Consider the following 15276-nt stretch of genomic DNA (forward strand, 5'->3'; position numbering starts at 1 on the left):
CATAACGTTCAAAAGAGAGCGTCTTCAGTATAGTTCTAGTCAATATCTTTGGCATTCATTCATCAGTCAAACAGGGCCATGACAAGAGTCACCCCTTCGCGTTCAAACAGCTGCCCAGTGCGTCTCTCTAGCTTGTATACTTCCCAATCCTGATGTTGATCCTTCTCATCCGTTCACCTCCAAATCGAGCAGCATTATTTTGAAAGCTACTCCATTCCCAAAAGGCAACAATTTTCCGTTCATGTATAACCGAAAGTACTTGGTCCGGGTCACGCAGTATACGCGAGATTTGGATTAGCGACCAAGCTACACAGCGGTGACCATTTACTCGGTCTTGTCGAGGCCGTCAGCCTTGGCACGGAGACCTGAGGCGGTAGAGCCGGACTGCTGGAAGTATCGGCCGAGGGTAGGGACCAGGAAAGATCGGAAAATGAGCTCAGCACCCCTATCCAAGTCAGTTTTTGAACAAAATGCTACGTAGAGCGGGGCAGGTGCAGACCCGCATTAGAACTTACCGGAAGGCAGGGAGAGAGAGCCAGAGGAGGAAGATGAACTTGAAGACGAAGTAAAAGGGGAACCAGTAGACGACCTGGACGAAGCTCTCAATAACGGTAAAGAGAGCGAAAACGACCCAATACTAGGCAAGTAGTTAGCAACCCTGCTGCCACGTAGAACCCGGCGAATCTCGGGATCCGCTCCGGCGGTTGGAGAAAGAAGGCCACGTACAGTCAACCACTGAGTATCATCCTCCTTGTTGTGGGTGAAAAGAGCACCCAGCGAGTAGTAGCTGGGAATGACGAAACCAGCAAAGTTGGTGAGAAGCTGACCGCCGAGGTTGAAGATGATGAGGAAGAAGTAAAGAGCTCCGACACCAATGACGGCGTAGGCCTTGGGAACACCAGCCTGCTTCTCAAGGTTGTTGAGGGCGGGGTACTTGGAGAGCTGGATAACGACAGTTGTCAGCATTTGATCTGGATCAAGTGTTGCGCAATTTGTGTCGACTACGAAGGTGAAATCGCAGCGTTGTCAAGAACTTACCTCACGGTCGAGCTGACCAAGGTATTGTTGGGCCTTATCTTGAGCAGACATTGTTGATAATAATGTATCAATACAATAAGCAGATGTCGAAAAGTTGAGTGATGATAGGAAGAAGGTAGGCAGAGTTGTAAAAAAAGACGTTGGAGGGGTTGGTGTGAAATAGCTGACTTAGCGTCCAATACGTAAGAGGAGCACAGTTGGTTAAATGGAAGAAGTAGACTAATAGAGAGGCAGCCCTGAGCACCTTTTATCACTGCACTAGCTCCAGCTCAGATGGGGGAAGATAATGGAAAGCAGGACCTATCTAGGTAGGTGGATAGGTAGCCCGTCTAGTGGGTAACAAAAAAGAGGGATTCCTCAGTCTTATGATACAAAAATAATTGGTGTAAGGATCATAATCTACGTGGCATAAACTGATCTGCTAATTTCGTCTCCTACGCTTCAAGCGGCCAACGTTTCTGATGCCTGCCCGTGTAGCGAACCGAAGCGGGAACAAAATTGACGCGGAGTCAGTTGAGCGTAACAGTGTGTCAGTGGCTTGTGACCCTGTAGACTCGGGGATTTTTTGTGAGTTGCTAAAGTTGATCAGCAAGATGCTTTAGGGTGAGTGATGGAGTGCATGTGATGCAGTAATCAGTACTAAGATAGGGATTTTTATTCCACTGATACTATGAATCTATCATAATAGGCGTATAGCTCCCTTTCCCGTCGTTCTATACAGTCCTGTAGGTTTGGTGGTCTCTCTGATTGATTAATTGACCGAAAAGGTCAGCTCATACTCGTCATATGTATGACGCAAGGTTCGTCGGTACTTTGTTATGTAGCGCTAACACACACCATCACATGTATCTACACTAGCAAGAAAAACAAATAAAAACAATTACATCATTTCTAGGTAGACCGAACCGAAGATACCATCAAAAGGGGGCAATGAGGAGGTGCATACCCGTACGTAGCAAGTTCCCGGCAAACTCCCAAGTCGCTATTTGATGGTTTTGATTTCAAAGTATGATGGCTTTTTCGGCGTGGTAAAAAAGCGAAATGTCGTCTGTCACAACGTTTCTCATTAGTCAAAGCGGAAGACACCTGGGATATTGCATACAGTGTTTGTGTTATGTGTTTCTTATGTGAAGAGGATTGTGACTGTGATTGATCTCGTGAGCGTATCATATACTCGACCCGGCTGGTCTTATACAACAGCATGTGCTTTCTTGACATCTCACATCTCCCCAGACAACTGGACCGCTGTCAAATACATTTATCTTGGCTGGATCAGTTCTGACCCATCGCCATTCACGCTGCAATGCACAATAAACATTTGTTCAGGGCAACCGTCATGTCCTTCATAGTTGAGGAGACATCCAATTCTTGCGACGAGTACCTCTTGACCGGGAGTAGACTAGCAGTTCCAAGCCTTAAAGACACAGATCGAGACACGATCGTACAGAATAGGACGCGCAGCCAGTCAATGCTCGTATACCGTGATAGCAGGAATTTCGGCTAATTTACGGTCTCGAAATGAGCACCAGATATCCAATCCGATGAAGCTCTCGTGAGACACGCCAATAGAACATGTGGATAGCACCCACTATGATTATCTAATACAACAGCGGACTTCTATAGGCTCATCAGCACAGACTCCATTTCTCGTTGACCTCGCAACGACAACACAGGCACAACAACGGCTCCAGCAAAGACACACTGCTACCTTCAGCACCGCGCCAGAGATAGCGCGCGCAGCCCCTTGCGCGGTATTATTGTGACTTATTCTCATCAAATCAGCCATTGCTGCATTTTTTATTTGTTTCGCGAGTCTGTGGCTGCGGTTTTCTCCCTCGAGTTTCATTGTTGTTGAAGCGGCGCATCCGAACCCCAGCCAATGTTTGTTGTTTGGTAGCCCACAAATTCCTCTCGACTCAACCCAAATCAACAACGTCCCCGTCTCTCATCTAAGTACCTAATAGTACCTACCTACCTATGGAGCAGGGTAAGTCAACTTTCTCCCTGTTTTTCCTTCGTCCCTCCGACCTCCGAAGTTACAAACTTAATCTTCGACATCCCAATCACGACGCGATAACACTCGGTCTTGACAAAACATAAAGCTTTCTTGCTTTCCAAACCCTGACTAAAACCTTACTGCCCCATTCATCTCTGCCTCGTGCTTCGCGATTGTTAACAGAATTTGCGTTCCTCAGTGGACAATATTTCAGCTGCTGGGCAAACCCAAGCTCTATCAGCCCGTTCCTCCGCCCGGTCAGCCAGACGTCCTCTGTCCCAAGCCTCAACAGCATCGCTTAACAGCCTCGAACCGTCAGGCTTTGCCGACACGTCGGACATGTACTCTGGACAATGGTTGCCCGGCGATCATGCCCATATACACGCGCATCCCCATGGCCATGTTAAGGACATGAGTGGTACTCAGATGTCAACAGACGATATGCTGCTACAGGCTGCGACACACATGCAAGGTGGCCAAGATTTCCCAATGGATGCTTCCATGAGTGCTCCGATGGGTCATCACTTGCAGTACCAACAAAGGCATCCTCCGCAAAGACACCCCCTTCCAGCCGAACAGTACAGCAACAACGCCAGCTTCACTGAAGGTGAAAGCCAACTGATGGAACGCGATGAAAACGACGACGGCGATTCCCGAATGGTCATGGGCGGAGCCCCTAAAAACACGTCAGGTCGATCGAGCGCCAACAACGAGCTTGAAATGAGGCAACTGTACAAGACCAACATGCACCGTGGCCTTGACGATGTGGCAAAGGAATTGCACGGCAACGATAGAGGTCCCAACTCGGAGCGAACGCGACAAGTTTTTGCCATGCTTTGGTATATCCTCTCTATACATCGCAATACGGTTGGACACGTGCTGACTGACCATGCTAGGATTAACTCGGTCTGTAGTGCCGGTAAAGGATCTGTCCCAAGAGGACGTGTGTACGCCAACTACGCCTCGAAGTGTGCCAACGAAAGGATAACTGTACTTAATCCTGCCAGCTTTGGCAAGCTCGTTCGCGTTTTGTTCCCTGGTCTCAAGACAAGACGGCTAGGTGTCCGCGGAGAATCCAAATACCACTATGTCAACTTCACATTACATGAGGAATCACCAGAGACACATGAAGCCTCAGCTCGGATAGCTCACCCTCAGACTGAAGCTAGAAGCCTCACCCCAAACTTCAAGTATGTTGCTACCCCGTCTGATACCGTGTACGTCTGCTGAACAAAAACTAGCCAACTCCCCGCACCACCGAATATTAGTCTGAGCCAGGGGACATTACCTTCACCTCACATCGGTACCGACGCGAAGCTCGATACAAACTCACGCCAATTCGTTTCTCGATCCCATAGCTTATACAATGAGCATGAAGTTAGAAACTTGGAAAGTCTCAACTCTACGACAAAGACTCAAATCGAACACGCCTTCCCTCCCGTTAACGAAGAAGCTTTCGCACTCGCTGACCCTCTTCCTCTCCCATCGATCGATCGGTTCCTCCCTCAAGGAACTGATCCCGATGCTGCCAAATCTTTGTCGGCACTGTACCGGGCTCATTGCACATCACTCGTAGAATGCATAAGGTACTGCAAGGAGAAAAACTTCTTCCACCTGTACACCTCCTTTCAAGGAACACTGACGACACCTGTTCAAAAATTGTTTGCGAACCCAGCCTTGGCGCCTTGGGTTGAGGAATGTGATTTTGTCCTCTATCAACGCATGATGAGGATAGTATCGAGTCTCACACTCCAGGTTGTGCCGAAGCCTGTCTTAGATACCTTCAGGACCATTTCAGACAGACTTGTCCCCCACATCCGGGAGTCGTTCCAAGGTCAGCCTCAGCACGTAATGCGAGCCAAGGAAGCCCCCGCGACACTTTTTGCTGGACTCCTTGACCGTGCACTCAGGGTAAACTTAACGGCTCACGCGGCCGCAAATATGCTTTCTTCCCAAGAAAATCGCAACCAGATGTTCTCGGATTGGGTTGTCATGATACGAGTGCGAAAGATTGCCGAGTGCGTACCCACTCGAGGCATGGACGACGTGGTGCAACTTCTCCTTCGTGATATTCGATCGCTTTTGGAAAATCCCGTGGTACCTTGGGAAATAGAAACTGTCACGGTCTACGGAGAAATTAGCCCCACCAACAGTCGCTCATCGGATGACGATAATATAAGCGCGCCAGGTCAAAATGTTCTTGAGAGCTGGGTTGCGTTTCTCAGAGGCTTGCCTCAGAGGTTCCCTTACGCTTCGGCTACGGACATTGTGTGGTGTGTCGAGCGCATTGGTACAGCAGTGATGCGAGACATCACGCTTGGCGGAGGAAAGAGCTTCGGTTCGTGGTGGGTGACAAAGACATGGCTAGACGAGATGTCATACTTTTTGGTGGAGACGGGAGGATTCATGAAGCAGAGGAGCAGCCGCACCACGGGTACTAACACAACCAGCCCTCCTCCACAGTCGGCGAAAGATACAAGCCGACAAACTTCCCGATACAGCAGCGGTAGCGACGAACTCAACCTAAACAATGCGTCTCAGAACCAAGGAGAACGGGCACCATTCCCCCCCGCCTCCAACAAAGTGAGCCAAAACTCGATGAGCATGAGTGGTGGCGACATGCACGACGATAGTGGTATTGGGATCAGAACGCCTGAGGAAGAATTCAACCTGGACAAGTTCGACTACACAGGTGCAGAAAACCAGGAGCATGACATGTTGACAGGATCGGAGTTTGCCACAGGTGGACTATGAGTGTTGGGATATAGGGCCAGCAGGATCGCGTTTGTTGTCGAGCTTGTACGGAGATTGGCGTTCCGGAGCTGGGATGATTTATACCCTTTGGTGATTTAATGGTGCCCAGCTGTTCTGTTCCGCCAAGGCCTTATTCTCGAATCAGAGACGATGGAATGACGGGACGAAGACATGATGATGGGTCTAGGGGAAGATGTGCGACTGGTCGAGTTCCATTATATTGGAAAGACAGGCCTGGGAGAAGATGTGTTTGGATTGATTGTCAGATTTTTAATGCTTGGGATTTGGAGTCGCAGCATAACAACTACTGGGTATTGGCGTTCAGGTGAACCGACGAATTCTAGGATTGGTTGGACAAGAAAGGACAGGGCTGACTGTTCGATTATGGTGTATGCTACTATTGTTATGAAGAATCTTGAGTAATTGATCAATTCAACAATGGTTGTTTCGACACGGGATGCTTCATTCATGCAATCTCATTTTATAGTTGTCGAGCCGAAGTTTTGACTTTGATTGGTTGGTCAGTGTTACTGGTGCTCTAACACGATCAGGAGAACAAGATGAGGGATGGAAGCTTCTTGATTATAGCCCTTTAACTTGCTATACATCCGTACTTTGCACTTGTAAGCTCTTGGAATATCAATTGAGTAGGTCAGTGATGGAAAGTTTCCTGGTCTTAGTATACTATAAGTTACCTGTAGAGACTGCAGGGACAGCTCGAGTTATAATGTGGGGGTGTCCATACTACTAGCGCGGTGGGGTCAACTAACGGATGGAGTCGACAAACCCACCAAGGAAAAAGAGGCCAATGCCGAAGACGGAACATGGAACCAAGGCCGAGTCATACAGAGGAAGAAAAATATACGGCAGTAGCTTGCTTACCCTTGTGAGTGAGCTGTTATTCGGGGCTTATGCCGGACATTTGTTTCTGATGACTGTGTACTGCACAGTGGCATGAAGGACCAAGATGCCAACATGATGTTGTATATAAGGATAGTCTCTCGTCATCAATGAGTTTTTTTTATGAGCCTGTAATTATCGATATACTGTAAAGAGTGTCGAAGAGAAAGCCACCAGGAGTTGATATTGTTGGGTGCATCCAAATATTTCGAAACCTTGGCTCCGTTCCCGGACGGCTATATTCATATCCAGCTTTCGACATTGGATGCTATAACCTCGAAAAATTCGCCCAAACTGGTTCAGTGTATCTTTCTCTTCTATTTCAACAAGTCTTCTGTAATTTGTTAAAGGATCTTATCCCAGACACACAAACAAACAAAAAAAAGTTGAGAATACTACACCAGCTAGCTTTGTATTTTATCAGCTTATACAACCCAATCGACTGCTCAGTCTCCCCAGTGGGTTCGTTCTCGTTTGAGAAGTACGGAGGCGACTCGGCGCTTGTCCGTGGGTATTTCAACTCACTGACTGTGCTGTAGGTACAGACAGCACTGGCACCTTAATTCATTAGTGCCTCACTCAATTGAGAAACTTTTTTTCCCCTCGCTCGCTCTGTTACCCAGCCGGAAAAAAACGAACTCCACCACAAACCAACCGTCCAGTTCACCATCAGCAGCAGCAACCAACATAACAGCCATTGAACCGGATCCACGTTGAGAGACTTATTTCCCCAAGTTCCTTTGTTTTATCCTTATATAATACTACACAGCAGTCATGGGAAGCCTCTCGTACAATAATTCGCCGGACCTTGGTTGGGTCGTCCAGAAATTCGGTGGTACCAGTGTGGGCAAGTTCCCGGACAAGGTTTGTTATTCCCTCCCCCGTTGATACAGACTTATGTTTATTCACCATGCTAACAAATATGGTCTAGATTGCAAAAGACATCGTCAGGTATGCAACAACCTCGTGAATCATGAGAATTGGAGAAGAGGAAGGGATGGTTGCGGGGAGATGATTCAGAATTGTCATGTCTGACTTTGCCAATAGAGCCACCTTGTCTCAGAACAGAGTCATCGTAGTATGCTCTGCGAGAAGCACGGGTAAGAAAGCAGAGGGTACCACCAGCCGGTAAGTCTTGATATTATTCTCCTTCACACAACAACAGTGGGAATTGGTTAAAGACTGATCATAAATTAGCCTGCTGGCCGTCTATGGCAAGCTGAGAGGTGTCGGTGCTGCTATATGCTCTGATGAGGAGCAGCAGAACGAATTGGTTGAGCAAGCACGCGGATTGATGCTCGACATTTGCAACGACCATGTCTTTGCCGCTGAATCATTCATCAAGGATCAATCTCTTCGTGAGACGCTCATTCAGACCGTCAAGGATGAGTGTCAGGAGCTGGTTGAGTATATCGTGGCCGCCAAGCGATTCAACCTCGAGATCAATTCAAGAGCAAAGGACCGTGTTATCAGCTTCGGCGAGAAGTTGAGTTGTCGATTCATGGCGGCTCTTTTGCAGGATATGGTAAGTACTCACTTCTGAGTTGGTGCTGCGCGAATTTCCAACCCCCCTGGAACATATGCATCTTCACAATTTAACGATTGTGACGAGAGCTTCTACTTCTTGTCTTTGTTTTATGGCGACATAGGCATGTTTGTTCAGGTGGAGAAAGAGTTTCCGAAGAATTTATGTACTTGTGCATTGTTCAAATACTAACACTTAACTCAGGGAGTCGAGTCTGAATACGTCGATCTCTGCGATGCATTCCACTATGATGCCACAGACCGTCTCGACGACAAGTTCTACCGTACAGCTTCCGAGGCTTTTACCCGCAAGATTTCTGCTTGTGAGAACCGCGTCCCGGTAGTCACTGGATTCTTTGGAAATGTGCCTGGCAGTCTCATTGACGGTGACATTGGTCGTGGCTATACCGATCTTTGCGCAGCTCTTCTCTCTGTGGGTGTCAAGGCCGAGGAGCTGCAAGTCTGGAAGGAAGTCGACGGTATCTTCTCAGCCGATCCCTCAAAGGTTCCCACAGCGCGCCTCCTTTCATCCATCACTCCCTCGGAAGCAGCTGAGTTGACTTTCTACGGCTCAGAGGTCATCCATCATCTCACTATGGATCAAGTTATCCGTGCCGAGCCTCCTATCCCTATTCGTATCAAGAATGTTAAGAACCCACGGGGCAACGGCACCATTGTTGTTCCTGATCGCATGCGCTCTGCTAGCCATCAGCTTACACGCGATTCTCCTACTCCCAAGGCTGAGGCAGAACACCGAAAGCCCAAGCGTCCTACCGCCGTTACCATCAAGGACCATATCAGTGTCATCAACGTGCACTCGAATAAACGATCGATCTCTCATGGCTTCTTCGCCCGTGTTTTCTCCATTCTCAACCATTACTCCATCTCGGTCGATCTCATCTCTACCTCTGAGGTGCACGTTTCCATGGCTATTCACGCGAGTAGCCAGCAGGTCGAGGCTTTTGGCAATGCGGCCGCGGAGCTTGCTGATTGCGGTGATGTAAGTATACTCACCGACATGGCAATTCTAAGTTTAGTTGGTGCCGAGATGAAGAACATGGTTGGTATTGCAGGACGCATGTTCTCTACTCTTGGTGAGCACAACGTTAACCTCGAGATGATCTCACAGGGTATGTATCTACTCAACAATGTGTATTTCAGAACGACCTGCTAATTTGGCTCAACAGGTGCTAGCGAGATCAACATCTCTTGTGTAATTAGTGCACGGGATGCTACTCGCGCTATGAACGTGTTGCATACCCATCTTTTCACTTTTCTCGAGTAAATGTTAAATAAGGCGTGTAGAAAAGTTGGCATCTGCATGGGAGTTGTTACTATACCGTACCTTTTGGAGCGGTTATTGGCTGTCACATTCTGTAGGCGTTGCTGGAGTTTTGCTAGTAGGAAAGGCATAGAATAAGTAGTTGTACAGGTAGGGACAGCATCAACGGATGATAAATGGTATTCCAACATTGAATAACCCCGGAGATATTGCAATATGATGTATTGGGCAATAATAAACAAAGACAACATGTAAGAAATAATCTACTGCACTGTTGTTTGCGTAAAGAGGATGGGAAAAGAGATGATACAGGGTAGGCCCATGGGTCTTGTTAGTGGAGGTTTCAGAGGTTCCGTTCTAGTTGCCCATTCTGTTTGAATGTCGACAGTACCTACTCTAGTGCCGCTGTTGATGCGGGGCATTTCCAGATTGCGATACCCCTGTCAGAGCCAGAAACATGGACCGAGCTGCAGCTTCTCTTGGTACATATAACATCACCCAACTTAAACCTGGCAAATTATCTCTCAAATAACTCATTACTTCAGGTTCTTGCAGTCCGGTTCATCAATCCAAGCAAACAAACGCCGGGGACGACTTCTTACAAGCGACTCTCAAGCTCGATTGGCCGTCCAATGTCGGTGTCGGTGTCGCTTTATACGCTGAGCCCGGCTGCCACATGCTAGACTACATCTGGATGAATGGATTGAACGCCGGCTCATGACATTGAACAAAACGCGACCAACAAGAAACGACTACGAGGAGAAAAGCGCCAGGGAGACGTGATTGACGGCGTCACGCATCAGACCAAACGAAGTTGCAGCACATACACCTCTCTCAACCATGTACAGGTCCAAAACGGGTGCTGCCAACCGGGGCAGCATCCTCAGCACTCTCAAAGCGACTGAGATGCTTGATACAAAAGCTAGTCTTCCTGCGGGTACGGAAAGCACCGTTACGATGAAAGCAAGTTCCTGCGACTGACATGATGGACAGAGATCCTGGTGGCTATTCTCGACTACCTCCCTGTCGCCGATCAAATGCGCTTTGCCCGAGTATCACACCGCATGCGAGATATGGTATACGACGACACACGATGGGTTTCTAGATTAAAGAGCATGGACTGTTGGGATGAAGTCGAGGCCCGACGTCGATTCGAAGAGGCGGTGCGACGGAGACGAGAATCTGCCAACATTGCGGCTAAGCAGGCAAAGGGAATCGCAGTTCCTGCGCAACCCACTGGAACAACACTATTTGATGCGTCGTTAGAAGAGGCCAAGAATCGTGCCGTGGCTGATATTCGTGATGGGTTCGAGACAATGGCGGTGGGGGCTTCATCCGACCCCACTGAAGACCCAGCGGCATATTTGGATGTCTTCAAGCAAGTGCGAAGTATTCGAGGCGGCGCAAGGCATGAGTATGGCAAGATTTATGGTGCATTGGCACCTTTTTACTTTGACCTTGCGCGGGCCAAGTCTCATGCCGACCCTATCATCTTCCAGGCCTTTCGCGACCCAGAGAAACAAGCGCAAATGCTTGCCAATCTCAAGAGGTTTTCTCATAGCGATTGGTCTCCTGGATGCCATGAGCGAGAGGAGAAACTTTCAAACATGATGGGTATCTTCGAAAGTGCGGTTCTTCGAGAGTTCGAGCAAGGTTACGAATTCTGGGACGTGGATGGTCGAATGCGTCGCTATGCACATGTCCTGCATACTCTTGACGGCGCAACAGGGGGTGTAGATCTCTTTATCCATAAGCATCCCATTTTCAACGATAACGAAGTATTGGTGGTCAACTCTATGGACTGTCTTAATCAGGCAACGGAAGAGGAAAGCATCGTACTCGAACCCTCACGGCTGTTCTTTGAGATGATACTTGCCAAGGTCAACGAGCAGGCTTCAGTCATGGAACGCATCTTTCCCGAACCTGCAAACGTTTTTTGGAGCTTTGTAGAAAAGGTGAGGGAGGATATTATTATGGAATACGCGACACCGTTATTCGATGAAGCCCATGAGCGGAGCATGGCAGCCTATCTCAAGGCTATGTCTGGCGTCTTCGAGCAGACATTGCTCTTCTTCCAATCCCTCACACCTCCTGAGGGATCAAAACGAGACGTCAAGGAGATGGCCAAGGAGTTCTCATTGCGCGTCTTCGAACCTCACCTCGACCTATATCTTCAAGCTGAGTTGGACTTTTTCACAAACCATGCTGAGACGGAAGTCGCAAGTTGGGAGAAGAAACTCTCTGAACAGGATTCGACTATTGAGTCCTTTTACATGTCAAACATCAACCGCTCGGCTGATAAGAAGGATTTTTTAAGTTCTTTCAAGAAAGTTGTCATGATGCCCGTTACTGTCCTCCCCAGCTTCCCTAAGGGTTCCCCTTTCGCAACAAACAAACCTTCCACAGCAAAACCAGTACTGTCGGCTTCTAAAGAGTTAAATGGTGCTGGGGCGCTAAGCCCTCAACCCTCACGCCCCGAGACCCCTAGCTTAGGACTCGAAGGTCGAGGAAGCCCCTTGCCTGCTCAGGCGCCTACAGATGAGCTCGCAGCCAAGGCAGCCATCATGGCGTCGAAGCTTGAGGGCATCAAGTCACTGTTCAGCATCGAAGTGGCACTCAATCTGGTGCACGCTGCCAAAACCAGTCTTGGGCGTGCTTCAGTGTTTATTAGTCTTGGTGGACAAGCTGGAGGAGAAGCTCGAGAGCAATGCGCGACCATTTTCGTAGTGTTGCTCCGTATTCTAGGACAGAAACACGTCAAGACAGGCTTCGACATGGCTGTTGACCACCTATCGCATTATAATCCAAGAGAGGTTAGCGACCATAACAAGGCGGGTGTGGCACCTCTCGTTACTTTTATCGAACTCGTCAATGTAGGAGACCTGATCTCACAGATGATTGACGTTTTCTACGAGCAGCAGCTCGCAACCCCCAAGATTGCTGACCGCAACGACTTCTTGGATCCAGCAGGCCTGGCCAAGAAGAAGTTCGAGCAAATGCTCGACGAGAGTGTCGCTGCTGGCTTGAATAAGGGCATTGATGTCCTGATGGACGAGGTTGAATACCTCCAGGGCACAACCCAGCCGCCCACAGACTATAACCCAATTGACCCCTCCGCCCCATCATCGTCCTCTGCATTTGGATCTGGCTTTGGCGTTGGTTCTAGCACTGTCGAGAAACCAGCTGCGCCTGCTGCAGAGCCTGATATCGGTCCTACAGCCACAGCCAAACGTATCGTTGAGCTTGTATCATCTCACACGAAAATGCTGGTCGGTACGACGGATAAGTCCATGCTTGATGTGTTTAACGGCGAGGTCGGCTTGCGCCTATTTACAGCCATCTGCAAACATCTGAAGCGTCAACGTATCAGTACCGAGGGCGCAATTACCCTCATTGCCGATATGAATGTCTATTATGAGTACATCAGAACTCTGCGCAACGCCGATCTGCTCGCCTACTTTGCCGCCTTGCGCGAGTTGAGCCAAATTTTCCTCATCGATCCTCGGCACGCACGCGAGATGGCCACTGTCATTGCGGATGGTGACCGTTTCGGCGGAGTGTTTCGTGCCGAGGAGGTCTACGAGTATGCGCAGAGAAGAGCGGATTGGTACCAGGTTAGAAAGAGCGTTGAGAGAGCCATGTATGGGCTTGAGTGTGTACTCATGTAAGAGTTGAAGTATATACTGTTTGCCTGGATATATTTACGAGGAAAAAAATGTCGAAATTATGAAGATATGTCAGGGATGAAGCGCTTGGTTGGGATAGGATATCCATAGTCTTAAATTTATGAGTATGAACTGATCTGACCTGAAGTGTCTAATAAAATTTCTCATTTTGCATCATGGTAACTGTACTATTTTACTAGATGTGACATATTGCTCTCCATCTACTTGTGCAAAACCAAACGCCAAAGAATGCCCCAAAAGTTCATGCCATATGCTCTTGCGCCCATTATATCCATGTCAAATCTACCTGTATCTAGTTCATACCGCCAAAGTCAAGCTTGCGAGCAACCTTAGACCCTCTATCATCATCAATCACGCCTGGACGTCGCTTGAGATCAGCACCCATCTTGTCATCAGCTCCTGTCCCGCCCTTTCGAGGAAGGTCTTGCTTGCGCATGGGCTTTGGCTCGGAGTGCCACCAGGGGTGCTCGAGCATACCGCGGGCGGTGATACGCTTCTTGGGGTCAAGGATGAGTGTCTTCATGAGCAAGTCCACACCGTCAGAGCCGACCGTGCCGAAGCGCATCTCGTACCAGTCCTTACCACGCACAGGGTGTTGGCCGGGGACAGCATAACCAGAAAGCTTAGTGACACCAGGCCAATTATCGTCTGTTGGGGTGCCAACGAGCTCGCAGACGAGACGGACTTGGTCGAGGTCTGTATTGCCAGGAAGATAAGGCGCGCGCATAATAAGCTCGGCAAAGACAGTGCCAACGGACCAGACATCAACAGCGCCGCTGTAGTGCTTTGCGTCAAAGAGAAGCTCCGGAGGTCGGTACCACCGTGTGATAACGCGCGAAGACATGAGCTGGTGGGGATCGGCGAAGCTGCGCGCAAGACCAAAATCAGCAAGCTTGACCTCGCCGTCATCCGCGATCAACAAGTTGTTTGGCTTGATATCGCGATGGAGTACAAAGTTTTCGTGGCAGAACCAGACAGCTCTAGTGAGCATGCCCATCCAAGTCTTGATATCGGCAGCACCGTAGCGGACGGATTCGGTATCGCGGATGAGCATTTCCAGGTCGCCTCGAGGCAGGTATTCGAGAACGAGGTTGAGGTTCTGGTCCTTGGAAGAAAAGACGGACAGGAGGGAGATGATGTTTGGATGGGAGAGCTCCTGAAGGTGTTTTAATTCACGGACGGCGTCGGGAGCCATGCCTTCGTCGTATTCTTTCTGGACCTTGATCTTCTTAATGGCGACGAGGGTGGTGGGTTTTGAGCGGAGGTGGCCAAGAAAGACAACAGCGTAGGTACCTTCACCTAGCTTCTTGCCTGAATACTGTTAGAGTCAAGTTTCACAAAGCTGCCAAATATCCCATACCCTTTACATATTTGCGCTTCTCTTCGTCGTTCATCTGCTCAGCAAGATCGAGTGTGGTGGGAATGCTTGTTGGTGCAGGCGCAGAAGTAACAGGAGGCATGGGCGTTCCATTGGAAGAAGAGGTCTGCGAAGTAACGTTTTTAAGAGGCGAAGAGATGGCGCGGCCAAGGGTTTGCGTCTGAGCGGCTTCGGCCGTATGTGTTAAGACTGGTGAAACCGCCATGTTGGATGAGGAACAAAGAACCAATCGAGAAGTTGGTGTGATGAGCTGGAATAGCCAGCTGCAGTACTGTAGGGAGACCCTTTCGAGGGTACTGATCGTGGGGCAGTTCCAAGCGGTTGATTGGGTGGCTACGCGTTGATGCGCACTAAATGTGAAGGTAATTCAATGTTTAATGTTGGTGTTGTTGAGTTGAGTTGATGTTTAACTTCGATAGTAGATAGGTAGGTACTAAGTCTGGAGCTGAATCTAGGCTTATCGTTATCGGGAATTCGAGATCGGAACATCGGAGTTCGAATTGCCGACTCAGGTACGTACCTCAACTCGACTTACACGTTCAACCTCAAATCTACATCTTGTTCCTTGTCGCCTCACCAACGTTGAAATCGCGAAAACGTGGGATTCGAGTCGCGTTCAGCTTCAAAATCTCATTCTGGCCCAGAGACCACTATGCCTAGCAGCAGGTGGTGATATGCCACAGCCTCTTCGGCCTCTCTTCAAAGTTTATACTCATGT

The 15276-nt window shown here is 48.8% G+C and overlaps 5 protein-coding genes across 5 annotated transcripts; 3 read left to right on the top strand and 2 right to left on the bottom strand.

Moving 5' to 3' along the window:
• Nucleotides 1-163: 163 nt before the first annotated feature.
• EDB82DRAFT_241696 (TB2/DP1, HVA22 family-domain-containing protein) lies at nt 164-1568 on the bottom strand. The gene is made up of 4 exons (XM_025727482.2): nt 1039-1568; nt 727-942; nt 516-637; nt 164-445 (listed from the first exon to the last, which is right to left on the bottom strand). The coding sequence occupies exons 1-4, from the start codon at nt 1087-1089 to the stop codon at nt 325-327; spliced, it is 510 nt and encodes a 169-aa protein (XP_025581944.1). The 5' UTR covers nt 1090-1568; the 3' UTR covers nt 164-324.
• A 1561-nt stretch (nt 1569-3129) lies between these two features.
• Nucleotides 3130-5896, top strand: EDB82DRAFT_241722 (RFX DNA-binding domain-containing protein). Its single transcript, XM_025727483.2, has 3 exons — nt 3130-3873; nt 3931-4224; nt 4276-5896. The coding sequence occupies exons 1-3, from the start codon at nt 3374-3376 to the stop codon at nt 5786-5788; spliced, it is 2307 nt and encodes a 768-aa protein (XP_025581945.1). The 5' UTR covers nt 3130-3373; the 3' UTR covers nt 5789-5896.
• Nucleotides 5897-7020: 1124 nt separating this feature from the next.
• EDB82DRAFT_506512 (Aspartate/glutamate/uridylate kinase) lies at nt 7021-9887 on the top strand. Its single transcript, XM_025727484.2, has 7 exons — nt 7021-7169; nt 7228-7552; nt 7620-7639; nt 7736-7816; nt 7886-8213; nt 8418-9342; nt 9400-9887. The coding sequence occupies exons 2-7, from the start codon at nt 7463-7465 to the stop codon at nt 9495-9497; spliced, it is 1542 nt and encodes a 513-aa protein (XP_025581946.1). The 5' UTR covers nt 7021-7169; nt 7228-7462; the 3' UTR covers nt 9498-9887.
• A 62-nt stretch (nt 9888-9949) lies between these two features.
• On the top strand, nt 9950-13296 carry EDB82DRAFT_506518 (exocyst complex component Sec10-like protein). Its single transcript, XM_025727485.2, has 2 exons — nt 9950-10431; nt 10488-13296. Exons 1-2 carry the CDS (start codon nt 10335-10337, stop codon nt 13160-13162), a joined length of 2772 nt encoding a protein of 923 aa, XP_025581947.1. The 5' UTR covers nt 9950-10334; the 3' UTR covers nt 13163-13296.
• Nucleotides 13297-14973, bottom strand: EDB82DRAFT_464226 (kinase-like domain-containing protein). Its single transcript, XM_025727486.2, has 2 exons — nt 14541-14973; nt 13297-14491 (listed from the first exon to the last, which is right to left on the bottom strand). Exons 1-2 carry the CDS (start codon nt 14761-14763, stop codon nt 13473-13475), a joined length of 1242 nt encoding a protein of 413 aa, XP_025581948.2. The 5' UTR covers nt 14764-14973; the 3' UTR covers nt 13297-13472.
• Nucleotides 14974-15276: the final 303 nt, after the last annotated feature.

The sequence above is a fragment of the Fusarium venenatum genome (genome assembly GCF_020744135.1).
Source record: "Fusarium venenatum strain MPI-CAGE-CH-0201 chromosome Unknown EDB82scaffold_3, whole genome shotgun sequence".
Lineage (NCBI taxonomy): Eukaryota > Fungi > Ascomycota > Sordariomycetes > Hypocreales > Nectriaceae > Fusarium > Fusarium venenatum.

Bases quoted from the DNA above. Each gene is read 5' to 3' on its own strand.
- EDB82DRAFT_241696 (XM_025727482.2), bottom strand. From the start codon at position 1,089: ATGTCTGCTCAAGATAAGGCCCAACAATACCTTGGTCAGCTCGACCGT. The intron at 943-1,038 runs GTAAGTTCTTGA...GTCGTTATCCAG, and splicing joins TTGGTCAGCTCGACCGTGAG to CTCTCCAAGTACCCCGCCCT. The intron at 638-726 runs GTACGTGGCCTT...CTACTTGCCTAG, and splicing joins ATGATACTCAGTGGTTGACT to TATTGGGTCGTTTTCGCTCT.
- EDB82DRAFT_241722 (XM_025727483.2), top strand. From the start codon at position 3,374: ATGTACTCTGGACAATGGTTGCCCGGCGATCATGCCCATATACACGCG. The intron at 3,874-3,930 runs GTATATCCTCTC...TGACCATGCTAG, and splicing joins CAAGTTTTTGCCATGCTTTG to GATTAACTCGGTCTGTAGTG. The intron at 4,225-4,275 runs GTATGTTGCTAC...AACAAAAACTAG, and splicing joins AGCCTCACCCCAAACTTCAA to CCAACTCCCCGCACCACCGA.
- EDB82DRAFT_506512 (XM_025727484.2), top strand. From the start codon at position 7,463: ATGGGAAGCCTCTCGTACAATAATTCGCCGGACCTTGGTTGGGTCGTC. The intron at 7,640-7,735 runs GTATGCAACAAC...CTTTGCCAATAG, and splicing joins ATTGCAAAAGACATCGTCAG to AGCCACCTTGTCTCAGAACA. The intron at 7,817-7,885 runs GTAAGTCTTGAT...ATCATAAATTAG, and splicing joins GCAGAGGGTACCACCAGCCG to CCTGCTGGCCGTCTATGGCA.
- EDB82DRAFT_506518 (XM_025727485.2), top strand. From the start codon at position 10,335: ATGTACAGGTCCAAAACGGGTGCTGCCAACCGGGGCAGCATCCTCAGC. The intron at 10,432-10,487 runs GTACGGAAAGCA...CATGATGGACAG, and splicing joins AAAAGCTAGTCTTCCTGCGG to AGATCCTGGTGGCTATTCTC.
- EDB82DRAFT_464226 (XM_025727486.2), bottom strand. From the start codon at position 14,763: ATGGCGGTTTCACCAGTCTTAACACATACGGCCGAAGCCGCTCAGACG. The intron at 14,492-14,540 runs GTATGGGATATT...AACAGTATTCAG, and splicing joins GAAGCGCAAATATGTAAAGG to GCAAGAAGCTAGGTGAAGGT.